General features: G+C 33.8%; 1 protein-coding gene across 5 annotated transcripts in view; it reads right to left on the reverse strand.

Moving 5' to 3' along the window:
- The window catches only part of LOC111044469 (inositol polyphosphate 5-phosphatase K), a 34,948-nt gene that overhangs the window by 8,440 nt on the left and 10,599 nt on the right, over window positions 1-15,909 (reverse strand). For all 5 annotated transcript variants that reach the window (XR_002605641.2, XR_005572314.1, XM_022329629.2 and 2 more), the window contains exons 2-9: window positions 15,785-15,895; window positions 11,945-12,022; window positions 10,270-10,417; window positions 7,036-7,205; window positions 4,855-5,163; window positions 3,481-3,661; window positions 2,346-2,495; window positions 1,804-2,061 (exon numbers count right to left, since the gene is read on the reverse strand). Coding sequence is in view for 3 of the 5 variants with exons in the window: in XM_022329629.2 (XP_022185321.2) it covers window positions 1,804-2,061; window positions 2,346-2,495; window positions 3,481-3,661; window positions 4,855-5,163; window positions 7,036-7,205; window positions 10,270-10,417; window positions 11,945-12,022; window positions 15,785-15,895 (1,405 nt within the window). In the remaining 2 variants the exon portion in view is untranslated. The remainder of the gene's footprint in view (window positions 1-1,803; window positions 2,062-2,345; window positions 2,496-3,480; window positions 3,662-4,854; window positions 5,164-7,035; window positions 7,206-10,269; window positions 10,418-11,944; window positions 12,023-15,784; window positions 15,896-15,909) is intronic.

Consider the following 15,909-nt stretch of genomic DNA (forward strand, 5'->3'; position numbering starts at 1 on the left):
CGTTTCGGCGACCTAGTTAACTTCCTAACATCTCATGATAATCTACAATTCTATTTGCTACTGATGTTTGCTCAGTATATTCAATTCTCTATAGTAGTTATTTTCAAGATACAGTAACTATAAATCTCTCAATATAGTAACTCGACAATTACAATCAGAATAATTCATAGTACTTGTGACAGTGTCTGATTGTTACAAGATTTAAATTATCTACTTTTTATTAAAATTCAACTATCAACTATAAAATTCGCCTATCAACTTGTAACAAGATAACTATTAAAACTATCTACTTTTTATTAAAATTCACCTATCATCTTTTCTTATGAGCAGTGTTTTGAGTTAAAATACTAATCAAATCTTTCAATTCTCTATAATATCTATACAAATATCCATTAAAATTACCTCTCATTAGTGAATAGATATGCTGCTAAATTAAGCAAATACTGGCTTCGAATATTCTTAAGAATATTATGCTTCAGTTGATTAGTTTGAATAAGGTTTGAAATAAGGTTGAAAATAATATCAATTTCCAAATAGATTTCACACTTTTGCAACTTTCCCAAACTAGTCAACAATGACGAAATTTTCAGTAGTTAATGAAATGGCGTCGTGATAGTCGTATGAATGATTTGTGTATAACGAGATTCATGTTTTGAAGTCAGTGGAAAGGATAGGAATCTTGAGAGATATGATCTAGGTGGCACAGTCCTGGGGACAGTGGCATCTTACCTTGAAGGCAGAAAGCAAGTGGTCCAACTGAGTGGTGTCACTTCAAAATTGGAAGCTGTGGAGCATGGAGTACCTCAAGGATCAGTCCTAGGTCTCCTGCTGTTTATATTGCTCAAGATTGAATCACTTCTCTGATATGGGCTACTTGATTCAAATAAAAACAATATAAACACCTTTAATGCACTTTTATTAAAAACTTTAAAATATTTTAAATACTAAAAGTTTTTAAATTGTTTTTATTTGCTTAAGATTGCTATTGTTCATATTGCTTATGAACGACTTCACGAGCAGGAAGGGTGAGGTATACTTTTTGCGGATTACACCACCTTGATATCCAGAGGCACCAACATCGAACAGATGAGGGGAAAGTCTGCCAGTCTCATTGAGGAGTCCAAGCTGTGTTTCTGGCTAACAAATTGAAGCTCAATGAAGATAAAACGAGCATCCTAGTTTGATCATTAAAGAGGCAAACAGCTACAGAAGAACCAATGAAGCTGGTAGGTTTCTGGATGGGAAGGAGGCTGAGCTGGAATCATCATGTTCAACAAGTGTGCAGGAAACTATCAAGAGTATTATACTCCTCAGAAAACTGAGACACCTGGTTGACCATAGTAGCCTCATCATGGCGAACCATTCACTTTTCCAGAGCCACATATAACTACTGCTGTGGGGTCATAAACCAGCCGTCAATAATGTGCTGCTTCTATAGAAAAAGTCCAGAGGAAAGTGTCCTTCTCAGACTTCAGGGATCATTGCTGGCCTCTCTATTCAGGAGTCTTGGAATCCTCAATATGTACAACCAGTATGAACTGTGCTCACTGATGTGCATGAGATGAACGTGGGTTAATAATGTTTTCTGTTCAAACAGATGAAAATCTTCAACCAACTAGTTGCAAAAGCATGAAACCGATTGATTCAAGTAGAGTACAGCATTAGATTCAAAGCGTTTGGCATTGATAGGAGAACCTTTGTAACCTAACTAAGAGACGCCACCTAACTAGACAGTCTAGCCAACTAAACAGGCCTAGCTAGGTGCGACCGACTCTGTCACCAGTCCAGCACTATCACTCTCACCTGATCGCGGGAGTTCCTGACCACAAACGGATCGCTGACTCCCAGAACATCCTTAACGCGTTCTATCCGGAAGTTGTCGTGCAGGACGATGCTGCTGCGGAAGTAGATCATGATGTAACGACCGGGCGAACAGATCAGCGAGTCCAGGAACTTCAGATCGATCCGCTTCTTACCGCGTTCCACGATCCGCTCCTCCACTATAGAGTCGTTCACGTACGCGTACGTCACGTAGTTGTTCAGACATGAGAACACGTCTTCCTACAGTCACAACACAAGCAAAACTCGATCAATTTCGGATTCAAATTTATTTGGTTCTCAATCGATTTTCTACAAAAAATTGCATCAATTTTTGTGTACACTGATCACGCTCATGTGAGTTGTAGTGGTCAGTTAATTTTCAAAATAATGCTTGTAGAATGCATTTTTTTACTATTTACAAAAATTGGGAATGGCCAAGTCATATCTATATTATTACTTGTAATTGTATTGATTAATAAATGATGATATATAATTGAATATAATGGAAATATTGAAAAACAAACCTTGAAAATGCCTATCCAGTCGTTGCCCAAGATTCTCAGGTTGTGATCACTTCCATTAGTGATCATTGAGCAGGTAACAGTATTAGAAATGCCTAACGTCCAATCTTCTATCTCATCAAACGCTACGCTCAATTCACAATTCGATGTGTCCTGAAAAACAGACATATTAGTCTATTAGCATGTGATCTATTATTAGAGTAATAGAATCTTATTGATAAGCATGAAATCAATTGGCATGATCTACTGTTTTAGAATGTGATCTATTAAGGTGCGTACAGACTTGGGCGCCACGAACATGCGCATTTCACTTTTCATTAGCTGATTATATTTGTACATTACTGTTTCTGTACAAATACAGATATAATGAGATGATGAAAAATGAAATGCGAGTATTCGTGACTCTCAAATCTGTACGCAGCTTTAGATTCAATAGAGTTTTATTCAAATCAAATAATCGTTTATTGTCATAAAACATACAATATGTTGAGACAATCGTCATTATTCATTAATAAAAATAAAAAGTTGAAGAACTTCACTATCACAGTCAAATACTAGGCCTACCTATTGATAAGCATGTATTCTATTAGCGTGTGATATATTAGAATAATAGTCCAATTTACAAGCATGTAGTCTATAAGCATGTGATCCGTTGGAATGAAATAATTTTCTATGAAACAAAATAAATATTTCCAAATTTGGAGTCGGAAAATGAAAATCGCTTACTTTCAGTTCAATCTAACATTAGTTTGTAGTCTATTAGTACGATTTATCAGCATGTCTAATATATCTGTCAGCATATTTTCTAATGAAGTATTTTTGAAATATAAAAGTTATTCAGACAATTTTTTCAAAATTAAAAGTTATTCAGACAGCGTATGAAGAAGGTGATTCTTTCTATTTTTGCCATCCATCATAGCAGAGGTCCATTATGTTTTGAATATTACTTGAATTGTTCAATTATTATACATGGATTCATTTTGACACTTAAAAATGGCATGAGTGCTCGAAACTAGTTGTGTTTATGTAAAAAACTACTCGTATAGAAAGGGTGTTCCTGTTCCTGTATATTAGAAAAATAGAAGTTTTGAAAAAACGTATTTCTAAATTCGTATTTGGAAAAATGAAAAGCGCTTACTTTGAGCCTAACATTGAACCGACTGAAAACAGGTCGGTGATCTCCTAAAGCTATACTTGTGATGCTATCGTACTCCGTCTGGCAAATACATTGACTAGTTTTGTTGCTCATGGCTTCCGGGTCACAGTACGGAATTCCTTGCGTTTTGTACAATATTCGATCAGTCCAAGCCGGAATTCGTCTGAAATTAATTTAAAAAAGTTTAGTGAAAAGTGAAAAATGTTCAACCAGTTAATCACATAGCGGATAAAACAGTTTATGTTAATAATCATGAGTGTTAATTAAATCTTTAATTGATTTCTAAATAGATGAAAATTTAATTTTTCAATAATTTGCTCTCATTTATTTTTCCATGTTTCACAATTATCATCCTACTCATGAGCTTCCTTAAAACTCATTCGTGCATTACATTTCTCCTTACATCGTTATGTTAAGCTGTTGTCAACGATTTTACATCGTTAACTTGTTCAAGAATTAACCCTCTTGTGTCTTTATCAACGAAAATTATAGTAGAGTATAATAAAACCTATTTCATCAATTGAGTATTTCATATACGTCTGAAAAACTGAGAAAAATTCCCAATTCAATTCTTTTACAATTAATTGAAAAAGTTTATTTCATCCATGATAAACAACAGTCATTTATTTAGATGTATCTTAATGAACGAGCGCAGCTAGTTCCTACGTCCCGAGTTTCTTTCTATACCCGACAATAACTTTCGATTCCGTTGATGAATCAACCTCAAATTTTCAACAATATTCTTTAAACCATTATATTCTTTAAACCAGATTGAGTATGTTGGACCGTAAGATTTATTTCCTTTATCCTTTAAAGGGTAAGAAAGGGAACGTGTTTAAGGTCATCAGGAATATTGTAAACCTTTCCAACCGGAGATCTCAATATCGCTGACAGAATATCGGAGCGAGTTCTCCAGCCTAGGAGACTCACCAGTACATTACATTGAATCATCATTGTATTTTATATCACTATGGTTATAATCAAACCTTTGGGTTATCGTAGTTTCTTGGAATAAATAATGAAATCTTAAACTTAGGGTCGCTTTCTCCAAAGCTGGTTCAACGATTAAACCCGTTTAATCAAAGAATGGTAGCATTTATTGTAATGTGTTTCAATTGAGTCAGCTGATGATTTAAACTAGAATTTGATTTCAATTTTTTTGAGAAAGGGACCCTTTAAACCCTTTTGTAAGTTTTGTGTGTTTTAATAAATTGAATCAATAATAAAAGTAAAGCAATTAAAGTAAGTAATAGATTAAACTTTTTATGCGAATCCAATTTCAAGACCAATTATTGAAGTTGGTCATAGGATATAAAATTGAATTATTTTTAGGAAGACAACCAAAATTTCACTCACTTTTCGTCGTAAACATCACAGTTCTTCGCATACTTGAAAGTGGGCGCGAAATTTGGTTGCTTCTCGATGAAACCTTCGTAGGCCTTGCCGCTGGCATAGGCTTTGTGCAGCTCGTCGATTTGCAGCAACCCCGCAAAGTTTCGTTTAGCTATGTGGTTGACCACCATTTTGAACCGATCCTTCTGACTGAGCGCCACACTGTCCACTCCGTTGCTCACAGCCGAGTCACGCCCCGCCTCCGAGAGGGCCTTTTCGTTTGTATGCTCCACGATGAACCGATAGTTCAGGTCTCCGAACCAGAACGTCACACTGGAACAAACACAATTCAAAATTAGGTACAAACGTCACACTAGAATAAACAAAGAGATAGAATTCAAAATTGGGTGATGAATATCTTCAAATAACATACACTTGGACGGGGTTCACACCAGAGTGATTTTTCCCAGGAAATTTCTACCTGGTGATTTATTTATTTAGCGTATGGCGCTACGACACAAATCTTTATGTTATCTAACACAAGTCACACAAATAAACAATGAAGTCATCTTATTCGCAAGTTAAAAAAAAGGTGGACACAAAAAAAGACATTTTTAAAATTTATAAACATATATCTAGTCGTTTTAAATATGCCACTGCATCTGGCGTAGCTACCAGGAAGTCATCCAGCCTGCCCTCATAAGCTGTTCTTGTGCACTCTTCTACAATGTGTCTTACGGTTTGAGCAACGCCACACTCAGTGGCGTTGGAGCCTTTCCCCACTTGTGCAACGCATAGGCACATCTTCCATGCTGAGTTCGGATACTGTAAAGAGCCGACCAAAGTTTGCGTGGCAAATCAAAACCTGGCGATATCACCAACAGACAAATACTTGAAATGTAAAGCGAGGCGATGAAAATGGTTCACACCGACGCAATTTCACGAATGGTTCACAGCTCCTTAGAACAAGAAAAATCACCTCAAGTGTTCTAGTGATTGCGATTTATTCGTGGTTCATCATGAACTGTCAGTAATCTCTGTAAATAACATCCATGCTCCTCATTCAACGAATGCTGACTCGAGCTCATACTTGTGACTGAAGTCACACACCTGAAGTAGATAGCTGTAATTCAAGTCATCCTGGTATACCTGATTATATCTGAAATATTAATTGTTAATTCTTTCGAATAATGATCAATTATATTCAACATTAAAACAAATCTTTTCTTGAATTAATAATAGATTTCTAAAACAGAGATTATATATTCTGTCCAGTCTATTTCACGCCTCCAAACAGGAGTTTCTAATCTGCGCTCTATTTTCGAGCATCATGCATAGAGAGAAGGAAAGATATGTGAGATTGAGAATGTTTAAGTGGACCTGCTCGCTTCCAGCGTTTGAGGCCTGAATTATTCTCGAGGCCCCCAACTAACAAGTGGAAAAGTTGCTGCTTTCCAATAAAAATTTCTAATTTTATTTGTAATATTTCTATTAGAAATAACAATTTTTCGGGCAAACCTGTCCGTAAATAACTTTTTGTCAGAGTCATTCAATTTCAGCTGTTTTACATCCATGAAATCAAGCCGGTAAGCAGCTGATTGTAGAACAAATAAACATTTGATTCTCATTACAGCATACTATACTGTAATAAAATCATATGTTTTCTTTACAGTCGAGTATGTTTCCAAGTTCCGAATTAGGAACAGCAAAACTGGTACAAAAACCGCCTTTTAGCGCTCCAGGTGGAAGTTTTGTCAACTACAATCAAGAAATTCCTGATTCGAAACTTGTAAACTAGGTTATGTTTATAGAATGCATGTAGTAATGTCAGCAAAAGCAGGTAATGTTTTCTGTTTCTCAATTATTATTTTTTAGATTATTATGACAAAAAATAGTGTAAGTTACTTGGACGTAAATGTCTTTTGCAGTGCTCGAATGAAATTCTAGTCTCGGCTAACGCCTCCACTAGAAACATCATTCTCGCCTGCAAAAGGCCCCTTCCCGTCCTTGTGACTTGAGATACTATTTCCCTCGTATACTCTGGGAGTTACCGATTCATTAGTTTAAGGAGAAGAAAAGTTGGAGTAAAACACCTTTTTGTGCAGCTGTGGATAGGGTAAAGCTAGCCACCGTATGGAAGCGGACAGGTACATAAACAAGAAAAACCTTGATAGTAATTTCTAGAGTTTCAATTAATGCCCATACCTTTTAGCACTCTTATCTAATAAATAATCCAATCGTTCAGTAATCGATTTGTACTCGGATAATCGTTTCTCAAAATAGTAGGTGCCCTCATGGGCGGCCTGATGAGCGTTTAGAAACACAAACGAGTATCCTCCAATTTCCATTTTAATTCCGACTGCACCTTTGTTTCCCTGTAACGGAAAATAGATTATTAGATTTCAAAAGTAATTAGAATAATTAAATTTATAAAAATAGTTCAGTTTACGAACAAAACAGTTTTACAATTCTTCAATGTTGTTTTCCATCACGAACTGCTTATTATTAAATCACTTTTTGTTATTAAAAATAACGACTAGCAGTCAGAATTTTTTCTTCCTGGCAACCAGGAAGATGGCGGACCTGCCGAAAGATCTCGTTGTCACAGTGAGTGATTAATTCATTTATTGTAAAAAATCTGACTGCTAGTCGTTCTTTTTAATAACAAAAAGTTTTACAATCTTGAAAAATAGTTTTTCAAACTGCGAAAATAAAGTTAGTTTATCCTTCCTTCATCTCCTGTGCCTCATAAAAAGCGTATTTTAATTGATGGTATACCTACACATTGTTTAGGTTTTTGAAAACGTTTTACAAATTAATTGTTGCAAAAATATGCATAATAGCAAAGCCACCTCTAATACCTCGACATTTATTAGAGGTGGCTATGATAATAGTCATTCAAAGTTTATTAAATCATACAGTGATTGGAAGAGAAACAACAGTCTTGACTAAAAAATGACGCGAAACTGGTACACTTATTAATACTAATCCTTCCTCAACGCATCAAGTTCATTTCAAATGTAAGCTGATAGATCATTAGTCAATAGAAAGTAAAAAATAGTCATATTAGAATAATCAACTTACATTTACAAGGATAACCTATACTGATAAATTAGTATGTGCAATTTCATGAACTTGTGATCAAACATAACAATATTATAAAATCACTTCACTTTTATGGGCTACTTCATAAAAATTAATAAAAACATGAAGTACTTTTTTTACTTTCCTAGCCCTATTACCATAGGTAAAGAAAGTATTGCTTTCCCAAAAAATTAAGGTATCCTAATTTCAAGTTTTCTATACGTTTCAAGGCCCCTGAGTCCAAAACATGATTTTTGGGTGTTGGTGTGTGTGTGTGTGTGTGTGTGTGTGTGTGTGTGTGTGGTGTGTGTGTGTGTGTGTGTGTGTGTGTGTGTATGTCTGTGAACACGATAACTCCATTCCTAATTAACCGATTGACTTGAAATTTTAAACTTAAGGTCCTTTTACCATGAGGATCCGACAATAAGAAATTCAATAAAATTCAATTCAAGATGGCGGAAAAAATGGCAGATAATTACTAAAAAACCATGTTTTTCACGTTTTTCTCGAAAACGGCTCTAACGATTTTCTTCACATTAATTTATACCCTGTATAGTTATTTATCAGCTTTAACAACTGGCATTAGACTTTTTCCTGAGAAACAAATGGGGGGTGCACCCCATCCTAGAGAAATGGACTTTGTAACCTCCTTCTCGTGCATGAGGTAGGTAGGTAGAGAAGTTTATAAAAAGAACACAGTCTTAGTCAAGATATTTCATCTGTAGAACAGCTGTTTTGACGACTTAAAGAAATCATCGAATTTCACAATTTACACAAAGGAAAAAGTACTCTGAAAACAATTATATTTATACACATATTTATACAACAGTAGTCTGATCGTAGTTTCAAATATGTTGCCGCCAATCGTCATTATGTTATTCCCCTAAATTATTCTCGTTTAAGAATAAGGCTTACAGTTCAATGAGCAAGGAAAGTTGTGGGAGTGTACTACACCAGATTTTTATTTAAAACATTTTAAAACTTAAAAACATTTCAACAACTAGTTTCGGTCTACTTTGAAAAAAACTTGAAAATGGCCAAAGTAGGTCGAAACTAGCTGTTGAAATGTTTTAAAGTTTTAAATAAAAAAGGTACTTTATGTTTTTATTAATAACAATTATAATGGCTTTAAAATCATGAATAGAAATTTTATTAATAAAGCATTTGAAGATTTTTAATGAAGACCTATGATTTTTTAATCATGGTGTCGGATAAGGCATTATGTTTCTTTATACATAATTTATGTATAATATTTATAACATAGTTATAATATTAAAAATGGCTTTAAAATCATGAATAGAAATTTTATTAATAAAGCCTTTGAAGATTTTTAATGAAGACCTATGATTTTTTAATCATGGTGTCGGATAAGGCATTATGTTTCTTTATACATAATTTATGTATAATATTTATAACATAGTTATAATATTAAAAATATTTTAATGTAATCAGTTTCAAAGAAAATGAATTTATGAGTTATGTCTAGTATTTTATATTGATCGGAGCAAACAATAACCACTTCAGGATAAAGTATTTGGAAAGTGTATAATGGAAAAGTATTGAATACATCAAACAATACATCCACTCAAGATAAAATCTCGAGAGAACCACTTCTAAAGAACAACTGCCGATAAAATTGAAATTGCCGATAGGTTTCATCAGATTAATCGCATAAAGTAAGAGGAGAGACATAGAGCAGCAATAATGGTTTACTTAGATAGCTCTAGAGTTTTAAATACTCTGTCTCAAAGTTTTTTATTACTGTAATAAACACGTTTACAGCGGAAGCCCAACCGAAGGCTGAGTGTTTCTTTTTACAAAGCTAAAGCTGAGCTAATTAATAATGATGGCAAGAAAATGAATTTGAAAAATAATCTGTGATGGTTTATGCTAAATAAGATGAGATGGCTAAAATAGGTACTGTGTTGACTGATTTACCTGTCACCTTGAGAATAATCTCAAAAAATTGTGAACTTTGCTTGAAATTTTTACGAAGAATTCTAATAATAGACTATAAACAATTTTGTGATGTTTTCGATCATTTATAGCTTTAAAAATTCTAAATTCACAGGTCTTGTGAAAAATTAAATCTTTGGATGAATAATGAAAATTATAAATACCTATTATTATTATTGTTTTCATTTGGACAATTTATCAAGTTTAGAGAAGATAAGTTTTGAAATCTATCTGTTTTTATTTAGTAATGTATTGTAATGTTGATTCAAAGCATGAACAAATAATTTATTAACAGTCATATTCTACTATTGGATGATCATAATGATATTAATTATAAATAGCATCAGTATACTGTAATTATCATTAATGGTGATTAAATAAGCTAAGGATTTCACTTACCCAATACCCACCGACCCCAGTTTTAAAATGATCTTCCTTGATGTGTCGAAGTTTTGGCACGTGTTTCCTCAAAGAGAATACATTTAGCGAAATTCCAACCAGCTTTTTCGTTCTCACTTTTACGAAACCATATTTCATCAGAAGATCCCTGAAACAAATAGAAAAAGATAGATAAACATCGGTATTTAAGGTTACAAATAATTTGAAACTTGTGTTTCAACAACTGACAAACAATGTGTTTTAATTGAGAAACATGGATAAGATCCATGGATTACAAATAATGTGTCTCAAACTTGAGAACATTAATTGAGAATTTGAAAAAATATACAAATACTATTTAGTAATTGTGGACAAGAAAATGTTAGAACTATAAAGAGGAATAAGTAGACGTTTGTAAATCTCGGGTGGGTCTTGTACATCCTAAAGCGCTTTTGATGAGCCAATCAACGACTAATAGAAGAATTTATTACAACAAACGAAATTATATTTAAAAACAACGTCTATTTGGAATAAGAGTTCTCTTAGGCTCAACTCAAACACACGCGACTCAGGTCGAGAAGAGACCCGACTCTAGTCGAGAGCATGTGTTTCCAAATGGTGACACTGAGACCAGTCGATTCTAGTCTCCGCGACGTCACCCATTTGAAAACACATGCTCTCGACTAGAGTCGAGTCTCTTCTCGACCTGAGTTGCGTAAGTGTGAGTTGAGCCGAAAAGTTACTGACATAATTATACTTCAACATAATTGCCGTGAAGGTTGAGGAATTTTTAATACCAGTAGACCAGCCTACCAAACCCTTCTTCATGAAATTCTGTCGCCAAATCGGTTTAAGTGGGCTAAGAACTTGTTTTGGAGTCCCTCGTTAGTAAGGAACTCTGCCCTCAGTCGTATAAGTAGGAAGCTTTTTTTCAGAGAGTGTTGCCCTTACGAGCTGTATGATGCGTACGTTGGTAATGAGACGGATGATAAGAGATGATTGGACCTACTGCTCTAGGTGGGTCCCGAACCTCTGTGAAACAATCTTTAAACTCATGAATGATATTTAGAGAAGACGGTTCTACAAGTGGTCACTAAATTATTATTTTATTTAATTATTTTATGACACTCTTTATATTGTATAAATGCAATGATAAATAAAGAACTATTTGATTTGATTGACCCCTTATAACGGCAATAGCAGGCACATAAATCTTGACTTATCGATAGCTTACCTGCGCGAACACAGAGCCAATCGCTTCTTATAAAGTACTACAAAGATACAGCTAGAGCTTAGTTCATAGTATTCCTTTCCTCTTTAATTCGTTTTATTTCTACAGGGCATACGTTGTTCACTACGCAAGCATTTTTGAGTGTATTTATAAGGGTTAATTAATTTTCAGTTCTCAATTTATTGTAATAATAATAATATCGAGTGACCTGGTTGGCGGCTCAGGTCTGGTGTCAGTTTTCATGTCGCAACTGATCAATTTCAGGGTCACTGACATGACCTAACGATTCAAGGCAGCCGGTACCGACAGCTTAACGTGTCCATCCAAAACACGGGAGTATTTATTGTAACAAAAATAATCTGTGATGTGACCCTTCTTATTACATAATAGCACATGTTACTTTCTTTTTATCTTCTGGAGTGGTGAGGCTGTTATGAAAACAATGAAGTCGAAGAAAATACTCACATATAGGCTTGTGTCCAAGGATCTTCATGAATGGTATTAGCAACCATGTCCACAGGATTGGAGCTCACCTCTTGCAAACTGTAAACACAACAAATATACAAACATTTATTTATTTATACATTGATATATACAATATAATTCTCAACTATGAATGATTGGGAAAGGAACAACAGGCTTAAAGCCCAAAACTGTTCCTTTTCCAAATTTAGATAGAAATTGTCCAAAAATAGGTTATGTTTACATGAAGTATACAAGCTTTTAAAAAAGATTTCATTTGATTTTTTTTACTTCTTTCAATACCGTAGGAGGAAGTAAAGTTTTCTTATTACTCATTTCAATGTAATTTAATCAACTTTGTTGTAGTCTGGACACTGCATTCCTAATTTTTCAATTTTATTCCTCAGAATCCATAAAAAGCAAACATAGCATAGTATAGATAGAATAACAAAATGAAAACACAAGAATATTGTCTAATATCACGATTATTGAAAAATATACTGATACAGTGTCAGAAAAATAATTCTTCATTGGAATTATTGGACATATTGGGATTATAACTGGGCATTCACTGGAATGTCTTCTCAATGAAACATATTCATTTAATTTAATTTATTCATCAATAGAATGTATTACAAATAACTATTTTTGTACAATTTCTATCTAAATTTGGGAAAGGAACAGTTTTGGGCTTTAATCCTGGGCTGACAAATAATTTTGAATAGTAGCGCTCATCGAATTTCCATCTAGCTGTTTACCCTGTTGTCAATATTTGCAGTAGCAGAAGTCTTCAGGGTGAATTACAGCATTTAATTTTGATTTTTGTTTAATAATAATTATTACAAATAATATTAACAGTATTAACAAATACGATATTTTTCATAATAGAAATTATTAAATTTTTCGAAACTGCACCTGAGATTGGAGCAATAAAACCACTTGAGCCTACAATGAACTCTGTCATCAGTCCACTTCAACATCAATCATATTTTGATAATAATTATTAATTGTATTTCTATTCACATTGTAAAACATTCTTATTCAATATGATAAACGAACAGTTATAATTTTCTTAAAAAAACCAAGTTAATTCAATTGATTTGACTGCCCATTGTTCATCAACTTATGATAACTAGATTGAGTGGGAAAATACTTCAGCGCTTTTCATTCAACACTATCTGAGTACTTCAAACAACTTTTAATCAAGGTTAGCAATAATTCAAGTTTTCAAGTTAGAGCAATGCAATCATGACCCAACAATTAAGAGCAACAACAACATCATTTGTAACAATCATCTTGACTAATGACTGGTAAAGCTAACAGGTAGAACTAACTACAGTGAGTTACGTTATAAATTCAGCATTCAATAAACATTGATCTGCTATACTTTTCTGTTATCAAGCAGACTGCTCTAACTAGTAGTTCTGTGAACAGGAGACCTCGCGCTCAGTAAGTTACATTGACCTGTTGTTTTCTCAAAAAATAATACATAATTTATCAATTTAAAATGTCTAGAAAAAATCCTAAATAAATATAGAGCTTTCTGTCCTATCGTACCGTGACGTGTCGTCCCGGAATGTGAATGTGAGCGCTGTTATCAGGTCTGGCTGCAACTGTCTACAACGTTGATGGAAAGATACAATTTTCAAGATGTTCGATGTTTTTGAACGGGTAGTATTATAGTCAACTGGCTACTAACGTTGATGGAAAGATACAATTTTCAAGATGTTCGAAGTTTTTGAACGGGTAGTATTATAGTCCACTAGACAGCTGATTTATGATGAATAATTCTATAGTCTGATTTTACGGTAATATTGGCGTATGAAGGAGGCTCCTTTTTCCTTTCATATTATCCTTGAAATGCAAAATTTCCTAAAAACCTTGTATATACGTCGACGCGCAATTTAAAAAGGAACATACCTGTCAAATTTCATGAAAATCTATTACCGCGTTTCGCCGTAAATGCGCAACATAAAAACATATAAACATTTAAACATTAAGAGAAATGCCAAACCGTCGACTTGAATCTTAGACCTCACTTCGCTCGGTCAACTATCCTTTTTCAACTTCGAAAAATCGTTTGTTGACTAAGAATAATGTACAACCAAAATATTTTATCTTAATTATGAAAACTTATTATTAAATCATAGAAAAAATTTTCTCAATGGATAAAATATATTTGAGATAAAATTGAGCAATATTAAGAAGAATCAACATCTAATATCAGATCAGATTTTCCGGGATAACTTGAATTCACAGCTATCTACTATAGAAGGCGGTAGTAAAAAAAATTTGCAATTATGCCATTCTATCATTCCTACTAACTGTATGGGCCGGTTTCCGAGCTCGGGATTTAGTAAAGTTCTAGACTTTAAACAGCTGGAGTCAGAAAATTGGCTTTCCAAAACGGGGCGTAATCGCAGTTTTTATGATAATCTTTATTTTATCATTTCTATAATTGGAAACGTTTTTCCTTGACGAAATGGAACATTCCTAAATAATTCAAAATAGCTGGAACTTTACACTATTTTCTCTTCATTTTATTTTGTGTTTAATTTTCTAGTTATCCGAAATTTAATTTAAACATGGACTGCGACTACCCCGTTTCGGAAAGCCAATTTTCTAACTCCAGCTGTTTAAAGTCTAGAACTTGGCTAAATCCCAAGCTCGGAAACCGGTCCTAAAATGCGAATCTCACTAAAGTTGAAAACCAATGTCAACGATCTCCTTAATTGGCGCACGGAAGTCCACACTATTGATTAGCAAGACATTAATTAAATTTTGACTCAATTTCAAAGCAAATAAGATTCGATGAGAGAGAGAGCGAGATGTCACAATTGACAATATTCCATTCACGTGATAACTGATAACAGCTAATTCTATTCATTTGTATCGTGTCACTGTCACTAGACTAATTTATATTAAATCGATTATTTGATAATAAGAGAGCAGAAGCAGCCTACTATCTGCTCATTATTTTATTATTTATTTGAGTCATTATTCTGATGATTTGATACAATATTACTACAATGAAACCGGTCGAGTCATCAAGTAAATAAACGGGTACTAGTGAATCTATAAAATAATACTACATTGAGATTTACGTCATAAAGTCTGTGGAAATGATATGACGGCATTATTGACGCATTTCTTTTTCCACTGATTTCTATAGTAGGTAGCTGTGATTCAAGATATCCCGGTAAATGTGATACGATATTAATTGTGGATTCTTGTCAATAATCGTCAAATTATAACTCGAATATATTAAAAATATTGTTGAAATATTTTAAAGTTTTTAATAATAAAGGGTACTACAAGTTTTTTTATTGTTTTTATTAACTAGAATATATTATATACATTAAGAAAGTATACATTTTCTTGAGTCAACAGTATATTTCCATAATGGAGATAAAATATTATAGTATCTCACCTTTATTCTGGTATAAACCTGTTGTCTCCACTATAAAGAGTATTTAATTATTTTTTATTATATTTCTTCATAGCCTACGGTCGATTTAGCAACGATGTGGAGGTAGAAAAGGATAGAGCTATCTTAAATATTCTTAAGGCTTTTAATGGTGGGGAGTCCCTGACGGAAGATCCACTTCGTCTGAGTTCAAGCCATCAATGGGTCTCACGACTGTTATATATCAGCCGGGACCGACAGTATTACTTGCCCATCCGATAACACGGGAGTGATCTAGCTGAAACGTTTTTTCCGTATCCGGGTTTGAACCCGGGATCTCTAGGCTGCTACGCCAGCACTATATCCACTAGAACACGGAATCACTCAAGAGCTATTTTGTTTAATGATATATACTGTATTAAATAACTCAAACTTACCCTATAATGAAGAGATCAGGAAGTTCGAACGAGTCCAACCCTAACGAACATTTCAGGGTTTCTTCATCGGGTGGATCATTGACTGACACATTCCAAGTGAGTATATATAAACTGCAAAAAAGAAC

Source organism: Nilaparvata lugens, chromosome 10 (genome assembly GCF_014356525.2).
Source record: "Nilaparvata lugens isolate BPH chromosome 10, ASM1435652v1, whole genome shotgun sequence".
Lineage (NCBI taxonomy): Eukaryota > Metazoa > Arthropoda > Insecta > Hemiptera > Delphacidae > Nilaparvata > Nilaparvata lugens.